Genomic DNA, 23,227 nt, shown 5'->3' with positions numbered 1-23,227 from the left:
CCGAACCTGTCCCGACTCGCGTCCCACGTTCGCCGGAAAGTTTGTCCCTTTGCACTCTGCTGAGCTGCTGGGGAGCCCTGCCGGGACGAGGTGAGAGCTTAGGGGGAGGGGAAGGGAGAGGTGCCCGCGCAAGAATGTGTCCAGTTGAGGGATGCGGACCCGGGGTCCCTGGTTGCACGACCCGGCGGGGGCCCGCTGGGCGCGAGAGCGCCGGGATCATGTGCTATTTGTCCCAAGGAGGCGGAGAGAGGTGCCAGGCCCGGGCCGGCCGTCGACTGGCTGGACAGGAGGACGGGTCTTCAAGGCCGCCCGGAGAGGCCGGGACCCGGGCCTGCTTGAGAGCCGCGGGGTGGCCAGGGTACAGGGGGCCAGAGACTCTCTTTCGGGTCGGCGGGCCTGATCCCGGCTGCGGGCGCCTCCCGGTGTCCCGCTGCCGACCTGTGTCTACTCTCTGTTCCTTTACTTCGCTGTCCCTGGTCGTGCCACCCTATACCCTGCCCCATCATCCTGCAATGGCACTAGCATTGTTTGTCCCCACCAGCGCCCCTTCCATGGGTCTGGGGTCAGGGTTGTACTTCCTGAGGCAGCCTCTGCTGCTCCCTTCCTGCCCTGGGACTGACCATCCCCTGCACCCCTCCCATGTCCTGCTCAGGAAGGCTGGTGAGGTGAGGCCCAGCATGACAGGGGTTGGGGTCCTTTGGGGATGTGGAAGGGATCCTGGACATCCCTGAACCCTCTTCACCATTCTCCACCCTTCTATCCGTGGGCGTGGGCTGCTCAGCCTCTCCTCCCAGGGTGTGGGCACCCGGATCACCCACATTCCTGGGCTTCAGGCTGGCACCTTCCCCAAGGCAGCAGACGCCACAGCACTAGCCCTAGGCGGCGTGGGTGGTGGGTGGAGGGGGGTGGCTGGGACTGTCGGCTTTCTTTCCCTTCTCTCCCCTTCCTGGGAGCCCTCTAGAGCCCCCTCTCCCTAAAGCCGCAGGTATTCTGAGGTTCCCAACTGGAGCCCTGGGGTTTGGTAGGGATGGATACAGGATGACCCCACCCTACCCTACCCATTGTCCTAGATCCTGGGGAGGAAGTGCTGGAGGCTGGGCAAGGGGTTTGGGGCCCAGGAGCAGGCCCTGTGGATCCCAGTCCTGGGCCACATTTCCAGCCCTTGGACTTTGCCCCTTAGTTTTCCCTCCCTTGTGTTTGGAGATGTGTGGGCTCTAGGTAGGAACTGGTTTCTCCTTTCTCCTTTGCTGGTCCTGTGGGGGAATTTAGAGCAGATTCTGTGTTTGAGGTTTTTTCCTTCATCTCTCTCCTGGGCTCCTGTTTTGAGCTTTTGCCTCAGCTCCCTTCCTGCCTGTTTAACATCGCTGTTTGAGATCCTTTGTATCTCTTCCTCCTTTCCTTTTCTTGTTTTGGTTTTTCAGAGCATGACCTCAGTCTTGTCTTCTGTCTCATGTCTGTCATTTTATTGGTGTATGTGACTTTCTGCCCCATTCCCACCACCCTCATTGTCTCTGACCATGGTGTCCCTGTCTCTGAATTGCCCTCTGTCCAGCCTCTCTCTCTTCTCTATCTGAACGTTCAGTACACTTGTGAGTGACGAGGAATAAAAATATCACCGTGTCTGCCCTTGGATTCACATTGCATTCGGCCACTTCAGAGGGGCAGCCATCCTTAACATTTCCTAATGGTCCCTCACACCTGTTAGACCTCTGAAATCACAGGTGCCTTCTAACAACTCTTACCCCACAACCAGGGCTTCCCCCACAGCTCCAGCTGGAGTGGCCAGGCCCCAAACGTAGGATGGGGCGCCCCCTACAAGGGCGGGTAGCAGCCAGAACTGATACAGACCCCCTGATCTGGGGCCAGGACGCCAGGTAACTCTGGGGTGATGGCCCAGGTCTCTGTCAGCTGGGATATGGTTGGGGAGAAAAGCAGGAACATCTCTGGGATTTCCTCAGGAGAGTGATATTTGGGAACAAGGCCAGGGGAATGGGAACTGGGTCTTTGAAAGGCTGGGTAGCTGGGGTAGGATGGTGGTGAGCCTAGTTGTTATGAGAAGTTAGGAGGCAATGTCTGGGACCCCCAAGGGGCTCTAATCACCCCTTCCTTCTCTGTCCTCCAGCTGAGGAGGGTGGCAGTATCTGGAGCCATGGCTGGCGCCTCAGTGAAAGTGGCAGTGAGGGTTCGGCCCTTCAACGCCCGTGAAACCAGCCATGATGCTAAGTGTGTGGTCAGCATGCAGGGCAACACCACCTGTAAGTGAGTCCCAGGGCCTGACTGGGTCCCCCACACAGGCCAGTCCCACCAGGCTGAAGCTTGGGCAGGGCTCTGCTGGGCACAGAGCAGGTGCTAGTTGTAAGGGTGGTGCTGGGGCAATTTGGCCTTTCTGTGCCCCTGGGAGGGGAACTGTTGGCCTGGAGCCCTCCATTGCCCAATCCAGAGAGACTGCTCACTGGGGGCGGGTCCTAGGAAGCCAAAATTAGCTTTAGGGACTAGAGGGGGTGGGGAATATTAAAGGGGAGAGATGAACAGGGTTGGGGATTGGGCCACCTGGATACTAGGGCCTTTTGGGGTGTGGGCAGAGGTTGGGAGTACCTGAACTTCGTCTTCCTCTCTTTGCTTTCTTCTGCCCTCACAGCCATCGTCAATCCCAAACAGAGCAAGGATGCCCCCAAAAGCTTCACCTTCGATTACTCCTATTGGTCACACACCTCGGTGAGGCCACTGGGTTGGGGAAGGAGCTAAACTCTGAGGGACCAGAGATTTGGGTTCTGGGGAGAGGGGATTGCTGAGAGAAATTGGCCTCCAGGGGGTTGGTTGGGAGGCTTTTCTCAGATGATTAGGACATGTTGGTAGGGGTTGGGCAGGACCTTTGGGCAGTCAGTGATGATGGGGGCAGGACTCTTAGAAGCTAGAAACTTAAGGACACAGCTCTCCAGGGCTCTTTGATATCTTTCTGTGTCCCCCTTCCACCCAGGCCGACGACCCCCAGTTTGCATCTCAGCAACAGGTGTATCGAGACATCGGTGAAGAGATGCTGCTCCATGCCTTTGAAGGCTACAATGTGTGCATCTTTGCTTATGGGCAGACCGGGGCTGGGAAATCCTACACCATGATGGGAAGGCAGGAGCCTGGGCAGCAGGGCATCGTGCCCCAGGTACACACACACCTGGGACGTGGCAGGGCAGCCAGGGTAGGAGCATTGGCAGCTGCTCTCTAGGAGCCAGGACAGGACCTAAGGATTATAGAGCATCGAGTTGGCTGTCTGAGGCTGTTAGAGATAGGGGATGTGACAGGGTTCTACCTGGACACCTAGTGAAAAGAGCCAAGATGTTGAAGTCAGAGAGTGTTATACTATAACCCTGGATTTTCCACTGCTTACTGTTTGGGCTTTCTTTATAGTTATTGCTGGGCTCAGTTTCCCCACAGACTTGTGTACTGTCATCAAGGTGTTGACTGTAGAAAAAGCCAGTTGTGGATAACTGAGTTATTTTTAAGTGCTGTGGAGTCGGTTCTGATCCATAGCGCTTCTATATAGGGTTTCCTAGGAAAGGATGATGGGTTTAGACAGCCAACTTTGCAGTTGGTAGTCCAGTGCTTATCTTACAGCACCACACCAGGATAACTGAGAGTTGACCCTGATTTCTCATTGGCTGTGCAGCATAGGGCCTGGCTCTCACTCAGGCTTTGAAGTCAGGATGTCTGGGTTTTGCATCCTGACTTCCTGAATGTTATCCCTGTGTCCCCGGGCAAGTGTGAACCTCTGAGCTTCAGTCTTCCCATCTGTAAAATGGCAGTGACCCCTTTCTCGAAGGTTTGGGTAAGGGTTAATTAGGGTCCCGTGGGACAGGACTTGCCAGTACTGAACACTGTAATGTAAGTATGTCACGAACAGGAGGTATAGTGATTTGTCTCTGTGTTCCCTCAGCTCTGTGAGGACCTCTTCTCCCGTGTTAATAAGAATCAGAGTGCTGAGCTGTCCTATTCTGTGGAGGTAAGTCCAGGTCTCAGTGCGGGTGGGAGGTGGGGTTTCTCTGGCAGGGAGGCATTAGACTTGAATGAGTAGGACTGAGGGCAGTCACTGGAGTCAGACAGCCTGGGATCCAGTTCTGGCTCTGCCAGTTACTAACTGTGACTCTGAGCAAGTGATTTAATCTCTCAGTGCCTGAGTGTGTTTATCTGTGAAATGGAGATAATTATCAAGTCACCTCCTAGGGTTGTTTGGTAGGAGAATCAAATTCATGGTAGCTGCATTTTCTGGATCCTGTCTAGTGGAGTCTAGAGGCAGTGCTCTTGTTAGTGTTGCAGCTTGGTTACTTCTTGTTTGCTTCTCTTTCAGGTGAGCTATATGGAGATCTATTGTGAACGGGTACGAGACCTCTTGAACCCCAAGAGTAGGGGCTCTCTGCGGGTCCGGGAGCACCCCATCCTAGGCCCCTATGTGCAGGACCTGTCTAAATTGGCTGTGACCTCCTACGCAGATATTGCCGACCTCATGGATTGTGGCAATAAGGCGCGGTGAGGCAGGCTGGGGATGGGGAGGGGGCCAGGGTTGGAAGGGGAGAGGCAGGACCCCACTGACCCTTCCCGCTCTTCCCCAGGACTGTAGCTGCCACCAACATGAATGAGACCAGCAGCCGTTCCCATGCTGTCTTCACTATTGTCTTTACGCAGCGCTGCCACGACCAGCTTACTGGGCTGGACTCGGAGAAGGTGGGAGCCTGTCCCTGACCTGTCAGTATGGACAATGATGTGATGGAAAGAGCTGGGTTGGGTACTTCCTCTGGGCTTCCACAGTTCTCTGTCCTGCCAGCAGAGCTGTGTGCTATAATCTCTTGTTTCTTGGTTTCTTTCTCTTACAAGACTTCCCCATGCAGGGCTTGAGTCCCACTGTGTCCATTATTCTGACACATAGTGGGCATGTAAGTTTGTAACTGACTAAGTGAACAAATGAGTGAGTAGCCAACTCCTCACTTTTACCTTCAGATCTTGTTTTCCTCCTTCCTCTTTCCCTCACCCTCCTCACCTTTTCTCCCTTGTCAATTACCCAAATTCCTGCTGAATAGTCACACCGCTGATTTCCATGCCCGTCTATCTCCCCTGAGCCCAGTCACCTCCTGCCTCTTTTCTTCTGACTCTCAGGTTAGTAAGATCAGTTTGGTGGACCTGGCTGGTAGTGAGCGGGCTGACTCCTCAGGGGCTCGGGGCATGCGCCTAAAGGTAAGGGGGCTTAGGAGGTGTGAAGGGGGCAGTGGTGGGACGGTGTGCAGGGGTCTCTGGCTGGGGAGGTGGATTCAGTGGGGAGAGGAAGGTCTCATTTCTCATGTTCCTCATTCCATTCCAGGAAGGCGCCAACATCAACAAGTCCCTGACAACTCTAGGGAAGGTGATCTCTGCCCTTGCGGACATGGTAAAGCCTGGGGGTTCGGAGAGAAAGGGGCTCTAGGAAGGTGGCAGAGGGGATGGCCCACTCTCATCCCCATGCCTTTTCCATCTCTAGCAATCAAAGAAACGGAAGTCGGACTTTATCCCTTACCGGGACTCTGTGCTCACCTGGCTGCTCAAAGAGAATCTGGGTGAGGGGCTTCTCCAACCCTGCTACCAGCCCACTAACTCCTTTGGTTCATCTGACAAATCCCTTTGTCACTGTGGAATCCACTGACCACTGTCCTACATATGTCTCACTTTCCTACTGACCCAGAGAACAACCTTGAAAGATTCGTGCTGAGATTGAGGCCACAGCCCCTCTGCCAAGTTAAGGGTCTCATTGACCTGGCCACCCATGACCTACTCTCACCCACTCCTACTGCTGACTTAAGCTCTTTCCCACTGGTGACTGCCCCTCTGATCTCTACTATCTCCCTGATATCATTCTCTCTCCTCTGACCACCGGGTTTCATGGTTAGCTTCACCCTACCTCAGACAGAGACCATGTCAGACCTCTTTTTTTTTTTAATGTTTTATTGTGAATTACATGATAGGTTTATATGAGAGAACATTAGTTTTACATTCATCCTACTGTATATCGTTCATTGCCATGGTTACAATCCCTTCCATGCATTATCAACCAACCAAAGGGTATATCCTGCAAGTCTTCCCCCTGGTCATCAGCACACAGCCCCCTCTCCCTCTCTGTGTCTAAAGTCCCCAGCTGTTCCATCTCTCCACGTCATCGCGTCATCGTCTCTGCCTCCATCTTTGGTTTCACTGGTTCTCTGGGTAGGGTCCCGCTCTCCGCTTTTCTCCCTTGATGGTCCCAGGGACGTCCACTCCTAGACTGCAAAGTTAATCACTCCCCTCCTTGCTACAAAACCAGACCTCTTCTTGGGTATTGAGGCTCACTTGATCCCATGCACCTGTCAGATTTTTCTTAGGAACTAACTGTGCTAAAGCCTTTCTCTCCTCTCCTTTCATAGGTGGGAACTCCCGGACAGCAATGATTGCGGCCTTGAGCCCTGCCGATATCAACTATGAGGAGACTCTTAGCACTCTCAGGTGGGACAGCATGCGAAACTTGCTGTGGACTCAGACACTGGTTACCCAGGACCCTATGCATGAGCCCAGCCCTGTCCCAATATCCTGAGACCTGGGAGAGAGGGAAAGGGGTCACACAGACCAAGCGTTCCCCTGTCCCTCCCTCCTTATCCCAGGTATGCCGACCGCACCAAGCAAATCCGATGCAACGCCATCATTAACGAGGACCCGAATGCCAGGCTGATCCGAGAGCTGCAGGAGGAGGTGGCCCGGCTTCGGGAACTACTGATGGCTCAGGGCCTGTCAGCCTCCGCCCTGGGAGGTAGGGATTCTGGGAGAGAGGTCTCATTCAGTAGTGCCTCACTGATCTTTGCCCAGTCCTGAGGCCAGGGAGGGACCACCATCCACAAAGCCCTTCATACTCAGTGCCATGGATACAGCCCTCGAGATGGGACTTCTTGAGCTTTTAGATGTTACAAAGCTGGGAGAGACTGAGTCTCCAAGGAGAGTCAGGATTCAGAGAAACCTTGACAGGCTCCTGGAACTAATAAAATCACAGGAGTACACGTCAAGTTATACACTTATGGGTCCAAAAACTAAATGGTTAAATAATTTTTTGTTTTGGAAATTCATTTTTTTAAAATGTTTTATTGTAAATTATGTGATAGTTTACATGGGAGAACATTAGCTTTACATTCATCCTACAGTATATCGTTTCATTGCCATGGTTACAGTACCCTCCATGCATTATCAACCAACCAAAGGGTATACCTTCCAAGCCTGCCATCCAGTCGGTCATCAGCACACAGCCCCTCTCCCTCTCCGGGTCTAAAGTCCCCAGCTGTTCCATCTCTCTCTGTCATCGTCTCTGTCTCCATCTCTGGTGTCACTGCTTCTCTAAGTAGGATCCCACTCTCTGCTCTTTTTCTCTTGATGGTCCCAGGGTTAAATAATTTTTTAACCCATAAATAATAACCTTGGTAGAGTTTTTGTAGAAATGTCAGGATTTTCATTGATAAAGAGCATAGCAAAAGTTGACAGGAGAATAGTTTTAAACTGTACGGCTCAGCCCCACTAATACAGCTTCCCTTGCATATGAGAAGACGTATGAGCAATATTGGCTCGATCCAGCTTGGACTCTTCATTCAGTCTTAAGGTCTATCCTGTTGAGGGCAGTTAGGGTGATGTGGGGCTTGGAACCATGTGTGGAGCAGGATAGGAAATAGGGTATCAGTTCTTGGCACAAGAAGGGTAAGATAGATGTGATACATACTTTCCAACATTTTTAAGTATTGTCATGCAGAGAAAAAAAGCAGCTTAAATTCTTTAATCCCAGGTGGGCAGAAGTAGAAACATGAGGCAGATTTCAACTCAATGGAAAGAACTGGCTTGTTAACAAATGAGCTCTATATCCTTAGAGTCTGGTGTGGCGCTGTGGGTTAATGTGCCAGACTGCAAAGCCATTTGAACTGCAAGGTTGGCGGTTCAAGCTCGCCAGCTGCTCTTTGGAAACCCTATCCAGGGTCACTATGGGTCGGAACTGACTCGATGGCACTTAACAACAATGACATATCCTTGGAGGAATTACAGAAAGAGACTGGATGTCCATTTTTTGTGTCAGGGTTGTATCCTTTCATATTACTCAATCTGCATGCTGAGCAGATAATCCAAGAGTGACTATATGAAGAAGAATGCAGCATCGGGATTGGTTGAAGACTCATTAACAACCCGTGACACAATCTTGCTTGCTGAAAGGGAAGAGGATTTGGAGCACTTAATTTTGATGAAGATTAAAGACTATAGACTTCAGTATGGATTACACCTCAACATCAAACAAAAATCTTCACAACTGGACCAATAATAAGCATTTTAAAAAGTGAAGAAAATATTGAAGTTGTCAAGGATTTCATTTTACTTTGATCTACAATAAACACTCTTGGAAGCAGTAGCCAAGAAATCACACGACTTGTTTTATTGGGCAAATCTGTTGTAAACTATCTCTTCAAAGTGCTAAAAGCAAAGTTGTCACTTTAAGGATTAAGCCATGGTATTTTCAATCACCTCATATGCGTGCAAAAGCTGGACAGTGAATAAGGATACCAGTGAAGACCTGGCGCATTTTAATTCTGATGTTGGGGAAGAATATTGACTGTACCATGGACTGCCAGCAGAACAAACAACTCTGTCTGGGAAGAAGTAACCTCCAGAATGTTTCTTATAACTGAGGATGGTGAGATTTTGGCTCATGTACTTGGGACATGTCATCAGGCGGGGTCATCCCTGGAGAAGGAACATCATGCTTGTTAAAGAAGAGAGTCAGCAATAAAGAGGAAGACCCTCAAGAAGATGGAGTAACACTGGCCGCAGCAGTGGGCTCAGACACAACAGTGATTGTTAGGATGGCGCAGGACTGGGCAGCGTTTTGTTCTCTTGTCACTGTGAGTTGGAACCTACTCTTCGGCATCTAACAACAATAACAACAGTAAGAGGAAGGAACCCTGGTCGCGCAGTGGGTACGCATTCAGCTAGTAACTGAAAGGTCAGTTGTTACAATCTGCTTTTATAAAGTTACAGCCTAAGAAACTATGGGGCAGTTCTGCTCTGTCCTGTAGGGTCGCTGTGAGTCAGAATTGACTCGGTGGTCCAAAACAGCAACAGTAGGAGGATGACTGCTTGCCTGATGGTAGATGTCTTTTGGGATCCTGCCCATACTGGATGTGTGAGTTCATTAGTTGCCAGAACAAAAATACAAGTGGATGGCTTTTGAAAAGTAGAAATGTATTCTCCCACAATTTAGGAGACTTCAAGTCCAAACTCAGAACACTGGTTCTGGAGAAAGGTCCCTGTCTCCTTTGAGCATCCATAGACCCAGCATTCCTTGCAGTTCTGCATGGGTCTTGGCATCAATCTTCCTCTGGATTTAGGAGCTTCACAGTGCAGGGACTCCAGGTCCTGCACTGTGAAGGATGCCCTCTCCTCTTGACTCTTCTTTCTTGGTCCCTCTTTCCTTGTTCACTTCTCTCACCTTTTATATCTCAAAAGAGATTGGCTCAAGATACATCCTATTCATGAGGATTGCATCTGACCTCATTCATGTCCAAGAAATGAGCATTTACAACAACACATCAGATACTTGCATCAGATTATCTCATGGAGTAGATTGTAACATATTAGATCTCTTCATGGAGGTGACAACTACATCTTAACTGTTAAACCACTGAGAATCCTGGCCCAGCCAAGTTAACACAAACCCTTAACTATCACAGTGGTCCTCCCTGTGTCTTGGATCAGCTCCAGCTTACTTTACTCTTGCTCTTTTACCTCCTCCCAGGCCTGAAAGTGGAAGAGGAGAGTCCCGGAGGTGCTATGCCAATTGTATCTACTCCCCCTGCCCCAGCTTCACCCTCATCTCCCCCAGCACACAACGGGGAGCTGGAGCCATCGTTCTCCCCCAGTGCTGAGCCCCAGATAGGGCCTGAGGAGGCCATGGAGAGGCTACAGGTGGGAAATTGGAATTGGCAAGGGCATAGGACCTGGGGGACACTGGAAGTTTAGCTTTCCAAAGCCCCGGGTTGCAGTGGAAGAAGGAATCCCAGTTTGGCCCCCATGGTAGATGCTTGTCCCAGATTGTCCTGATCCTGCCGGTCCTTGTGTCCCCAGGAGACAGAGAAGATTATAGCCGAGCTGAATGAGACCTGGGAGGAAAAACTCCGCAAGACTGAAGCACTGAGGATGGAGAGGTATGATGGGTTAGGCTGACAGGTGAGGCCTATGAGGAGGGAAGAGGGGAGGGAGAGTCAAATCCTTCCCAAGGGAAGGAGGCCAGTAGTCACCATGATAAGACCAACATTTTTTTCTCCTTTGCTCACAGAGAAGCCTTGCTGGCTGAGATGGGGGTGGCTGTGCGGGAGGACGGGGGAACCGTGGGCGTCTTCTCTCCAAAGAAGGTGAGTGAGGGGTCTGGTAAGGAGGAAAAGCTCTGTATGCTTAGAGACGAGGGTTGAGAGGTGGCAGGTTGGTGAGTTCTAACCCTGGTCTCCCCCTTGCGGTCTCTGAATTGTGTCTGCATCATCTCTGATTCCTCCTCTGCTGCCTCCTCTCTGTTTTATCCAACCACCCCTCCCTGCCTGCTCCCTCCACCCATCCGAGTCATCCAGAGAGTGAGTGCATGGGAAGGACCAGGATCAGGGACACTAGGGAACCCACGATGCAGGAGCCCTGCCTCTAAGGGACTTTCAAGAGCTTAGGATAGATTTTTACAATCATAAACTCCCACATGTATACATGTTCGTTTGTGTATGGAATTGTTCTCTGGAAGGATACGTAAGTTAGTGGTTATCTTTAGAGAGAGATTGGATCCAGTTACCCAGTTGCCATTGAGTGGGGTCCAACTCATGGTGACCCTGTGTATCCAAGTAGGACTGTGCTTCATAAATGTTCCCAGTGGGTGGCTTTTTAGATTGCCTGGCCTTTCTTCCAAGACACCTGTGGGTAGACTTGAACCTCCAACCTCTAGTTAGCAACTGAGCATGTTAATCTTTGTACCACCCAGGTATGGGAAAGAGATATATTGATGATGATAGAGTCTTTTGTATCATTGGGACTTTGTACCATGTCATGTATTACTCAAAAAGAAAATAAACAAACCTAAAAATTACATTTTTAAAAGAATAACTCAGGAAAACAAGATTATAAAGGGAATAGTAGAGGAGGAGGAGTAAGCACTAAACTGTAAGTCGCTGTGTGTGAATACAGTGAGGGCTTTCAAGATGGAAGCAGCAGCATGGTCTGCAGATACGCAGCAAGGGATCTCCTGGAGAAGCTGATATGAAAAGTGAAGCCTGACTGATGAGTGAGTGGGCTCTGAGGGGGTTGAGAGGAGCAGGGAGATCACCACACTAAGCAAACACAGTGCGCGGCAGTCCTCAAGGACCAGGTGGGGTGCACCAGCGCCAGGCGCCTGCCTGCCATGTAGCACACGCGTAGTCAATCTTGGCTGAGAGGAAGGAAGGAAGCAGGGCAGGAGTGACTCGGCTCAGTTGGAAGCAGGAATGACATTCAAAATACTTAATGGCCAGCCTGGCCCAGGGGCCGACCAGTCAGAACGGATGCAGGCTGTGGACAGCCAGCACAGCTGTAGCGGTGCATACCAATGAGTGGGTGAGCCGGAGGCCACTCTCAGCAGAGCAGGAACTTCCAGTCTCACAGGGAAACCAGCCAAGCCTGTCTGCTCCAGGGGGCGAAGCAGAGTCGGAACAGGCCTTCAGATTTACTGTGCTCTGGTGCAGACAGTATCACGGGGCTGCCTGGCAGAAGTACCCGGTTGTCTGGTTTGGTAGGTTAGGGCCATCTGGGTGACTGAACAAGCAGGGATTTGAAAAGAGGAGAGGGGCTTGCTTTCCAGAGCAGAAGTGTAAGAGTGTGTGGGTGGGTGGTAAAGAAAGGCAGGCCAAGTGCAAGGGACCTGATCTGAGGCTGGGCCCCAGGATTTGGGGTTCTTTTGAGAAAGTCACACCTTCTTGGTACCTAGCTGGATCTAGGGGAGAAGAGTTGCCTCCAAAGACTCTCCATGCGTCTTCAAGCTCCTGGAGGTGCCTGGCACCAGATGCATTTCCACCACAGTTACAGGGGTGAAGAGAAGGCACAGGGACTGGGAAACTGGTGTGGGAGCTTCTTCCCTGGAGATGTCACCTGCTAAATGCCACCAAAGGGTGGAATGTCTGTTGTGTTTTTAATGATTCTTTTTGAAAAGATAATGCACACCAGAGAGAACATCCGAGTGGTTCTAGGAGGTGTGTACATATGTACTGTGGAAAGTGAGTCTCCTTCCTTCCCACCCCGGGCTTCCCTCCTAGAGGCAGCCTCTATGCTCTGTGCCTGATGTGTGCTTCTGTAGAGTTGAGTCACACACAGGCATGTGTTGTACGTTGTTAAGTGCCTTCGAGTTGATTTCAACCCATAGTGACCATGTATAGAGGCTTCTGAGGCTTGTAAATTTTTACAGGAGCAGAAAGCCTCATTCTTCTCCTGTAGATCAGCTGGTGGGCTCGAACCATGGACCTAGTGATTGGCAGTCCATTGCTTGTTGTATGGAGCCACTGTGCTCCCATGTGACATGTACTCATCAGTAAAACTTGTGAAAGCTGGAACCTGTGGTGACCTGTCAGAGAAACCTGTCAGAGAAGAAAGACTCAAATATTTTCCATTAAAACAAAAGGAGTCTTCCTCCCCCCCCACACACCAAAAAAAAAAAAAAAAAGCTAAAGGGGATAGGGAGAAACACTGTTAACTGATGATATATGGAGGGGATAATAATCAATGTAATGAAACAAGCTATATGAATGATTGAATGTGAAGCTGATGATGTGCCCTGTAAACTTTCACTCAATCCAAAATAAAAACATTTAATAAAAAAAAAAAAAAAGAAAAAGAAAGAAAGTATCATGGACTGCCAGAAGAATAAATTAATTTGTGTTGGAAGAACTAAAAAAACACAAAAACAAAAGGAGTCTTGGTAGCATAGTGGATTATGAGTTGGATTGCTAACCCCAAGGTCAGCATTTCAAATCTACCAGCCATTCCATGGGAGAAATATGAAGCTTTCTGATCCCTTAAAGATTTACAGCCTTGGAAATCCTATACGAGGTCGCTGTGAGTCAGAACCAACTCCAGGGCACACAACCATCACCATCCAAATGAACAATAGAAAGATGGTAAGACTGCACTCTGTCGAAGGTGGAACACTTACTTATAAGACCCGGCAAAACAGGCCAGTCCCATCCAGACTCTCAGAGGCTTCTCTTAAGTCTACACACAGATGCATAGACAGCATCTTCCCTTTAGAGTAGTGATGGCAGATCTTAGTTTTTCCCTTTTTACATATAACACTGTATCAGTTTTTTCGAACAGTTGTCTCATTCTTTTTCACAGTGTTGAATAATCTATTGTATAAATGCAGGATAATTTATTTAATCAGTTCCTACTGACAGATCTTTAGGAACTCTGGTAGCGTAGTGGTTACGAATCGGTCTGCGAACCTTAAGGTCAACAGTTCAAAACTACCAGCTGTTGCACGGGAGAAAGATGAGGCTTTCTGCTACTGTAAAGATTTACAGCCTTGGAAACCCTGTACAGGGTCACTATGAGTCAGAACTGACTCCACGGCACATAACAACAACTACAATTTGAATTCCCCAAAGCAACATACCCTCACTTTCATCAACACCTCTGCAATCTTACTGGTGAAAAAGATGTTCTGGTGTCATTTTGGGGAGCAAGATGGCTCCATACGAAAAGCACTGAACTGGGACCCACAAGGTCTGCAGTTTGAGCCTGCCTCAACTTTCTCCCGCCAGGGGAGAAAGAGGAGGCTTTCTGTTCCTGTGAAGATTTAAGGCCTAGGAAACCCTATACAGGATCACTGTGAGTTGGAACCAACTTGATGGTGCTTTACAACAAGTGTAGTTTCGTCTTGTATTTTTCTTAAGGTGGTGTGGATGAACACGATTCTAATAGTTTAAAAGGTATGTGTATTTCAAAAGGGAGAAGTGTTAGACTTGTATGGGAAACAGGTTTGGTGAGAGTGGATTCAACCCAGAAATAGTTGTATGGGGATTTAAGCCCTAGAGGAAAAACTACAGTTTGTCTTAGAGCAAAGACCCTAAGGAAAGCCCTCTCTTGCTGGGATCCCTCCACCAGGCCTAAGGATTTTTTTTTTTCTTTCTTCTTAAAATTTTATTTTGTGAAGGAGTTGGGGGTAGATAGGAGTACAGAGTTAGGCTTAGGACTATAACTAGGTCTAGACCATGCCTAAGGTTTTGTGTAGTGCTAGGTTATGCTGTGCCTAAGGTCGCTATGGGTCGGTACCGACTCGATGACACCTAACAACAACATCAGGTTATGGTTAGGACTAGGATTAGTGTTAGGGATAAGGCTTGGGCTAGAGCTCAGAGTAGCACTTGGTTTAAGAACCCTTCAATCAGATTTTCAAACCTAACTTGGAAGCTTCCTACATAGGGCTTAGAGAGAGGCAGGAGCAAACTCTGGATCCTGCTCCCAGCCTCCACCTGTGCGGTACTATGCTTATCTGCTCTATGTACTGGGCTTCTAGGTAAGGTTTCAAGCGAACAAAGAGTTTTGGGGCCAAGCAAAGATTGAAAAACACTGCCCTAAATCATGTCTCCTCTCCCCAGGGACAGATCCCTTTCAGCTCCCAGAGTCCACCAGTATTGCCATTTCCAGAGCAGGCCTGATGCTGCAGTAGGGGGAGGGGGAGGCCTGAGAATCCCTTGGGAGGAGGAGAGATGTTAGGGTGCCAGTGTTGGGGGCAGTCACATGGATGCACATGGCATTCTCCAGGTGTCACCTGGAGTTCTTTGTCTGGGAAAGGGGACTAAAGGACATATGGGGTCTGTTACTGGCTGTTTTCACTGTACAGCCTCTGCTCTCCTGCTTCCATATCTGTCCTGTGTTGAACCTCTTCCTCCCATCTGGCTTGCTCTTTGGCATGTCCACATTTTCCTTATCTGCAGTACTGTCTTTTCCACAAAGGTCTGATCCTTCCTGAGCTCCCATGGTGGTGGTGGTTATGTGCCGTGGAGTCGGTTCTGACTCATAGCGACCCTGTACAGGGTTTCCGAGGCTGTAAATCTTTACTGGAGCAGAAAGCCTCATCTTTCTCCTGCGGAACAGCTGCTAGTTTCGAACTGCTTACCCTTAGGTTATAAGCAGCCCAACTCGTAACCACTACGCTACCAGAGCTCCCCTAGTTCTTCACTTTGTGCATCTTTGCATGGGAACCCTTCCCAGAATATGGTAACTCTCCATTCTCTGGGAGCAAATGAGTGAGTGAACCAATCAGCTGTGTGAGAGAACGAAGAGCTCAAAAAGGCTTTTATGAGTCCGCAGCCTCTCGCCTGTCAGTGTTTCCATGCCAACTCTTATCTCCTCAGGTTGGTTCTGCTTTCCTTACTGATGGGACACCAGCACCACGATTTGACTCCACTCTGTGTCCTGCCCAGCGTCTCACCGGGGTCTTACACATAGAAAGCCCACAGTAAATCTTTGTAGGACGGAGGCAGGGGATCTTGTGTGTGGTTGGAAGGCTTAGGAAAGCTTCATGGAGGAAGTGGCATTTGAGACAGACTGAAGTAAATTATTTTGACTTCAGTGGGGTAGGGGTGGGGTGAGAGGTAAGCTGTTTTAGGCAGAGGACCATGGACAGGGATCCAGGGGTCCTGCTTCTGGGAGGAGTGGGAACATAGAGGAGGAGAGAGGGATGAGGAAAGGGGCTGGTCCTGTCATGCGGGGATTGGGAGACCAGGATACAAAACAGGGCTCTAGTCAGGTGTGCATGGGTGCCAGTCAAAAAGCAATGAAATGCCATGGTCTGGTGTGAGCCAGAAGCTGGGGGACCGTGGAGGTGTCAGGAGAAAGGCATCACTGAAGTCTCTGGACAGGTGTGGGCTGAGGCAGCAGCAGATGTGACAGCCAGTGGCTTGAGGGGGCTGTAGCAGGCGCAAGGCTTATGTGCTGCTCAGAGTGGCATGCTTACAAAGAGAAACAGAGGAGCCAGGGAACAAGCTGAGTGTTGAAAGTGGAGCAGCATGGTGGTCAGTCAGGTGAGAGGGATGGGTTTGGGCAGGTGGACTTGGTGGGGACAGCTCCAGGCAGCTGCCTCAATGATTTGGGCACAGGTGAAGGAGACTTGGGGATGAGACACAGGTTGGTTGGCTTCTCAATTGAAGTGATACTTTGCATTTTTACATTGTAACAGCCATACCTGCTGGTAAGAAATGCAGGCTGCTGTGTAAGGTGGGAAGTACAGTCTCCTGTTTTAGTCTCCAGCAAGATCTCTCTTGGTGGGAAGAAATGAGGGGACCTAGGGGCAGAGGAGATGTAGGGAGAGAAGAGGAAGGGTGCAGGTGGGTTCCAAGGTTACCAGTCCTGGGGACTGTGGGATTCAGGTGCTTTTGACAGAAACTACCTCAGGAAAGGTTGCTGACTTGGGAATGGGTGATTTCTGTGGGCCCGGCTAAATGGGAAAGGAGCTTTGGTGGTACTGTGGGTTAAGCAGTGGACTGCTAACTATAAGGTTGGCAGTTCAAACTCACCAGGCACTCCACAGGAGAAAGATGAAGCTGTCTGCTACTATAAAGATCTATAGGTTTATAAGCCCTGTAATGAGTTGCTTTGGGTCAGACTCTACTCACTGGCCGTGGGGGTTTTGTTGTATGTGAGAAGAGCATGGGTCAGGCCATGGTGATTGGTCAGCAAAGGAAACGGGTATCAGTGAGAGATGGGAACCAAAGCCACTCCCCAGGTTTGTCAGGGCAGAGGACATACTGGCAGTAGTGAAGGGGGGGAAGCTTCTCCTTTGGTAGCAGTGCTAGCATCAGGAGGGAGGTCGACAGAAGCTCCTTCCCTCCCTTCCTCATGGTGGAACCCCCTGGCTGGCTCTCATCATCCTTCCCCTAACCATCCTGTCTCTCCCTTCAGACTCCTCACCTAGTGAACCTGAATGAAGACCCTCTGATGTCAGAATGCCTGCTTTACCACATCAAAGATGGCGTGACCAGGTAGCATTTGCTTGTACAGTGTCCTGTAGGGCAGCCTCTCCCTTCAGAATTGGGTTGCAGAGCAACAGCCACAGTGGTGACTCCCTTTCCTGATGACCTCTTTGGAGCTACCATAGATCTCCGGAAAGTCGTCCCATAGCCCTGCCTATTCTCTGGGCTTCCTGGGAGGTTGCTGAGCCTGTCTATCCAGTGGCCATTCTGCCTCTACGTGCTCATTTTGGTTAGAGTGAGACAGCTCTTGAAACAGAGTGATTGGTGGGAAACGTCATTCCTAGCCCCTAACACTGTTAACTTGGCTTCCCTCTGTGGAACTCTCCCTGGGGAAGGAAGAAAGGAGACATGGCCCCAGCGCCATGTTGTTGAAGGGCAGTGTCCACTGTGGCACCCCAGGGAAGGCAGCTTCACCAGGGCTGGTGCTAAGGAACTGCTGAGCTCAGTGCCTCTGAGGTCACCCCCTGTACTTAGAGGGGTGAGGGTGCCCAAAATACTTCCTGCTGTCCTTGGTGTCATTGAGGCTAGGGAGTGAGCATGTACGGTGATGAGCCCTAAGGATGAATGGGAGCCCCTCCCCCAGGTTTCCTTCAGTGAGTGACCTGTAAGCTCCAAACTTTCCTCCTTTGTTGCATGACTTAGGAACATGGGCTTTAGAACTCGGCAGACTCACTGCCCAGCTGTGAGCCTTTGGCAAGTTGCTTCACCTCTCTGAGCCTCATCTGTGAGATAGGAGCAATGATAACGTGGCTCATTGAGTTGGACAAACTCTTGTCCATGTGGGGCTTGGCAAACGCCTGAGACGCACTCAGAAAACACTGGTGTTGCTTCCCCAGGGTAGGCCAGGTGGATGTGGACATCAAGCTGACTGGGCAGTTCATTCGGGAGCAGCACTGCCTGTTCCGGAGCATCCCTCAGGTGGACGGAGAAGGTAACGGCTGAGGGGTTGAAAGTGGGATGGTTGGCACTGAACAAAGAGACCTTGGCCTGGCACTGGGGAGTGTGGTCATGTCAGCAGGCAGTGATGGGTCCTTGCCCTCAGAGGGGCTTCTAGCTAATGAGTGAGCAGTGGGGGGGCGAGTACCAAAGGTCTGCCTATCTGTGCCCACTCTGAGGGTACAGACCAGTGTAGTGCTCAGAGAGATGAGGGTCCTGGAGCAAAACCAGCAATACAAACACCAGAAGTGAGAGTTTGGTGAAGAGGAGATGTCTGCTTTTCTCCTTGATTTCCCTAGCCTACAGGAAGGAGCACCTTGGTCAAGTTTTAAAAGAAAATTTTTATTTATTTTAGTGGAATGTCTGACTTTATCTCTGTAGAAAACCTCCCTCTATCCAGCTATAAGTGTAAAGGTTTCTGGGAGTTCATTGGTCCACATATAATCTCTGGTTCCAAACATTCCAAGTGTTTATGTTAAGAGCAGCAAAAGCTGTTAGGAATCACAAGCCCTAAGGATCAAGGTGTCCCAGAGTCCTGGTGTGGTGCTGTAGGATAAGTACTGGACTGCTAACTGCAAGGTTGGCAGTTCATTTCCACCAGCTGCTCCTTGGACTCAGTGGCACTTAATAGCAACAACAAGGGTGAAGGTGGAAGATAGGTCTGGTGATCTCCTTCTTAAAAATCAGCTGCTGAGAATCCTGTGGAAGCAAATGCGTACAGATCACAGTTGACTCATGGTGACCAGGGTCAGGAGAAAGGTGGAAGCAGAGTGGCTATTGCTCATGGAACACTTAAATTTTAGTTTTCAGTGAAGGAAAGATTATATTGATTAAGGTAGGGTTTCATAACCTGTTAATTTGTAATTGCTGTCAATAAGTTGTCCATCTGTAAAAAACGAAATCGACAAAAGGTGTGTGATAGGTAAATTTACAGTCACAACAACAGAAAGAGTAGCTACCAAGGCTGCATGGACAACCAAACCTCTCATGGGATTTGTTTCCATGGTTTTGAGGTTTTAGAGTCATGATTTCATGGGACAGCCCAGTTAATTAGCCTAATAATTTGTTTAGGCTTCTGTTCTAACTCCTAGTTTATTGTGTAGTGCCTGGGGTCTTAAAAGCTTGCATGTGGCCATTCAAGGCACGATGGTCTCTGTTCATTCACCTGGAGCAGTAGAGGAAGGAGAGGTAAGAATTGGAGGAGGAAGTGCAATGTGTGGCTAATTGCCTCCTCGAACAACTACCTTCTTTGTCGTGAAACCGAAGAGAAGGATGGTGCCTGGCTACCACTAAAAAATGTTTTGATCAAAGGGGCTAGATGAGCCCCTGAAACAGTTGGCTCCAAATAATCTTTAAAATCTTAAACCAAAAATATTCTCTGACATTTTATTAAAATTAACCAATAGTTTAGCTTAACTAGTAAGCAGTGTCTGCCTTGAGCATTTTGCCATTTTCAGATCTATCTTTATGAGATCAAGTTGATAACAGCAACTCAAAAGATTAGACAGAAACCTTGGGGAGCCTGTGAGTGTATGTTAATGGAGGAGGAAGAACCAGGAAAAGGAGGGTGAGAATGTTTGTGTAACTTGAAGAATTGTAGTCAGTGTCACCGAGTGGCACATGTATAAACTATTGATTGGTGCGTGCTTTGCTGTGTATATTCTCAACAACATAATATCAAAAACAAAACAAAACCAATGTCCTGTGAAACAGTCCTACTGACACACGTAAGATCACCGTGAGTTGGAGTTGACTTTTCTTTCGGCAGCTGGTTAAGAGTGATGAAGGTAGAAGTCTGTCTGACCTTTTAATAAGGCAGTTATTTCTACACCTCTGTCACATTCCCCTACCTCCCAGTCTGTCTTTGGTGGTTGGTGGTGGTTATGTGGTTCAGAAGGAGCTCTGGTAGCATAGTGGTGACAAGCCGGGCTGCTAATTTTGTGGTCAGTAGTCCGAAACTACCAGCAGTCCCACTGGAGAAAGAGGAGGCATTCTGTTCCCGTAAAGATTTGTAGCCTCAGAAATCCTGTACAGGGTCACTCTGAGTTGGAATTGACTCCACAGCACATAGCTGCCACCTGTGGTTCAGACCATGTTTTGAGGTCATTTTGTTCTGGTCGAGTCATTAAAAAAAAAAAAAAAAAGAATGCTTTGGATCCAATTAGGCCCAAATAAAGTTGAGTTTTATGAAAGTGAGCTGGTAAGGGATGGCAGGGAGGCAGGGCATGCTACATACCAAGCTCTTTGTCGACAGACCTGCTTGTTATGCCCAGAAATCTCGGGGTTCCTTCTTTGAGGAAAGGGAGCTGGATGTGCATGATCATGCCTGTTGGGTTTCAGTTTGGTTCAGGGTTAGCAGATTAACACACTTGTTCTGATTTGGTTCAGGCCCATGGTGTCTGCTTCTGGCATCGGGGCTGAAAGCTGCTTAGAATGAATCATTTTAGCCCAGCGAGTTACTGCCAAGTTTCTGTCCTGTGGTTACCTGAAGCCATGTGTTGGGGAGGAGACCAGAGCCTTCCAAGATCTCTGGAGCGAGCCCACTCTCAAGAAGCTACACTTTCAAGTATTTGGGAAGTTAAGACGTACATGTGCAAATTGTTGCTTCACAGTAAAAGCATCCGAGGATTCTGTGCCTCACAGGTGAGGCTATAAAGATTTAGACAATTTGGTGTTTTTGTTTTTGTGGAATACCTGGGTAGTGCAAACAATTAAACTCACTGGGCTGCTAACCAAAAAGTTGAGATTTGAGTCCATCAAGAAACACGTTGGAAGAAAGTCCTGGCAATCGACTGGTGAAAAATCAGTTCTTGAAAACCCTGTGGATTTTACTAGAAAAATCCTCTAATTCTACTCCAACACACATGAGTTTGCCATGGGTTGGAGTTGACTTCTTGGCAGGGGTTAAGTTTTTGGTTCTTGTGGCAGGTTTTACACTTGACCAAAGACAGACTCTGGTTACGAATCGGGCTGCGATTTAAACTGCGGTCAGCAGTTTGAAACTACCAGCTGTTCCGCGGGAGAAAGATGAGGTTTTTTGCTCCCGTAAAGTTTTACAGCCTCAGAAACCCTGTACAGGGTCGCTATGAGTCGGAACCGACTCCATGGCACATAACAACAACAACAACTGTTGTATACTTGGGTACTTCAAAGAGTGTGGAAAATGAAATTTTCCCGTGAGCTTTCTGTAGCTCCCTTTAACAGGGACTCAGTATATATATTTGTGCTGTGAATGAGTGGTAGGAAATAATGAGGTAAGGGTGGAAGAGAACCCATTTCAACCTCCTTCTGTTGCTGTTGTTGGTGGCTCTCTGCCCGTGGAAATCTCCCTTCAAGATGGTTTCCATCCTCTACCCCTATACTACAAGGAGCTCTGGGTAGCGTAGTGGTTACGAACCGGCCTGTGAACCTCAGGGTCAGCAGTTCGAAACTACCAGCTCTTCTGCGGGAGAAATATGAGGCTTTCTGCTCCCGGACACCCTGTACAGGGTTGCTGTGAGTCAGAACCGACTCCATGGCACATAACAACAACAACAACAACACCCCTATACTGGTGTAGCGCTGTGGGTTAGTGCGTTGAACTTCAAAGTCAGTTTGGACTGCAAGGTTGGCGGTTCAAGCTCACCAGCTGCTCCTTGGAAGCCCCAAGCAGGGTCGCTATGGGTCAGAACTGAATCGATGGCACTTAACAACAACAACCACTCCGAGACTAAGGAGCTCTGGTAGTGTAGTGGTCACATGTCGGGCTGTTAACTTCAAGGTCAGAGTTTGAAATTACCAGCATGTCTGCTGGACAGAGATTTACAGCCTTGGAAATCCTATGCAAGGTTGCTATGAGTTGGAAGCAACTCCACAGCGCACCACCACCACCACCCCTGGGAGTCCTGGTGTGGCGCTGCAGGTTAATGCGCTGGACTGCAAGGTTGGTTTGAACCTCAAGGTTGATGGTTCAAGATCACCAGCTGCTCCTCGGAAACCCTGACTTGATGGCACTTAACAACAACAACCCTTATACTGAGCTCTTTAGGTACCCCCATAGGATCGTTAGTACTGAAGAGTTTAGAAAAGCCAGACCCTGCCTTCTGTAACAATTAGTTCTGGTTTCTGTGTTTATCCTTTGGGTGGTAGTGATTGTGGATCATCAAGTTGGTGCCAACTCACAGCGACCCTGAATCGGGTTTCTGAGGGTGTCAGTCTTTATGGGAGCAGAAACCAACCTCATCTTTCTCCCACGGAGTAGCTCGTGGATTTGAACTGCTGACCTTGTGGTTAGCAGGCCAACACATAACTCACTATGCCACCAGAGCTCCTTTATCACCTTAAATATAAATAATCATGAAAAGTTGCTTTTGCATATCATTTTTGTTAATGAATATTTTATTGAAATTTTGGTGCAAGTTTACATAGCAAATTCAGTTCCGTGTAACAATTTCTGTTCATAACTATCCAGTGACATTGGTGACAATTTCCATATTATGTCAGTATTCGGCATAGTTCTGTTCAGGTGGTTCTGCTTGTATAAATCCAGCTTCCCTGCCACAAACCTTCTCATCTGTTTAGGATAAATGTTGACTGTTTGGTCTCATATGTTGTTGTTAAGTGCCGTTGAGTCAGTTCTGACTCATAGTGACCCTGTACAGGGTTTCTGAGGCTGTAAATCTTGACGGGAGCAGAAAACCTTATCTTTCTCCCGCGGAACAGCTCATATAGATGATTTGTATTTCTTCTTTAAAGGAACACAGAACTCGTGGATGCTATTGTTTATTTTATGAGCCAGTCTGTCAGTTAGCTGAAAGTGACCTCTGGGGGTGTGCATATCATTTTATAGTTTATTTGAGCCTCTCAACAACTTTGTGAAGGAAGATATCACTCTCCTGTTTCATAAAGGCTCAGAGCGGTTAGGTGACTTGCTCAGTGTCCTCCAGCACCAAGAAGTTGCAGAATCTGGGTCTTTGGGACACAGGGGTCCCTCCATGATATCAGGGCATGTGCTTTTGTATCCCCAATAAGTGGTAGGCTCAGTCATTTGCTGAGGAGCAACTTGATAGATGTTTGGGTTGGGTTGACTGTATTTTGTCTTATGAGGCCGTCGTGTGTTAGCTGTGGTTTGATAAGATTAGTCAGGTAGTTGTTAGCAAGCAGCACGGAGACAGAGAGATGGGCTGGGCACCTGCTAGAGAACTGGAATAAAGTTACTGGAATGAGAGGAATGGATTTCTGGAAGGCGTATATGGCAGGGCCTGCTGATA

General features: G+C 48.9%; 1 protein-coding gene across 1 annotated transcript in view; it reads left to right on the top strand.

Annotated features, from left to right (window-relative positions):
- The first annotated feature begins 1,753 nt into the window (after positions 1-1,753).
- The window catches only part of KIF1C (kinesin family member 1C), a 29,598-nt gene continuing 8,124 nt past the window's right edge, over positions 1,754-23,227 (top strand). The window contains exons 1-17 of the mRNA XM_006863307.1: positions 1,754-1,874; positions 2,123-2,255; positions 2,639-2,715; positions 2,978-3,157; positions 3,929-3,994; positions 4,340-4,518; positions 4,602-4,713; positions 5,143-5,220; positions 5,345-5,410; positions 5,501-5,576; positions 6,417-6,495; positions 6,651-6,796; positions 9,806-9,975; positions 10,135-10,214; positions 10,346-10,421; positions 16,972-17,051; positions 17,879-17,973. Of these exons, the coding sequence (XP_006863369.1) occupies positions 2,150-2,255; positions 2,639-2,715; positions 2,978-3,157; positions 3,929-3,994; positions 4,340-4,518; positions 4,602-4,713; positions 5,143-5,220; positions 5,345-5,410; positions 5,501-5,576; positions 6,417-6,495; positions 6,651-6,796; positions 9,806-9,975; positions 10,135-10,214; positions 10,346-10,421; positions 16,972-17,051; positions 17,879-17,973 (1,666 nt within the window). The 5' untranslated portion in view covers positions 1,754-1,874; positions 2,123-2,149. The remainder of the gene's footprint in view (positions 1,875-2,122; positions 2,256-2,638; positions 2,716-2,977; positions 3,158-3,928; positions 3,995-4,339; positions 4,519-4,601; positions 4,714-5,142; positions 5,221-5,344; positions 5,411-5,500; positions 5,577-6,416; positions 6,496-6,650; positions 6,797-9,805; positions 9,976-10,134; positions 10,215-10,345; positions 10,422-16,971; positions 17,052-17,878; positions 17,974-23,227) is intronic.

The sequence above is a fragment of the Chrysochloris asiatica genome, unplaced genomic scaffold, assembly GCF_000296735.1.
Source record: "Chrysochloris asiatica unplaced genomic scaffold, ChrAsi1.0 scaffold00054, whole genome shotgun sequence".
Lineage (NCBI taxonomy): Eukaryota > Metazoa > Chordata > Mammalia > Afrosoricida > Chrysochloridae > Chrysochloris > Chrysochloris asiatica.
Note: the sequence above shows the minus strand (reverse complement) of the source record. Positions and strands in the feature narration are given on the sequence as shown.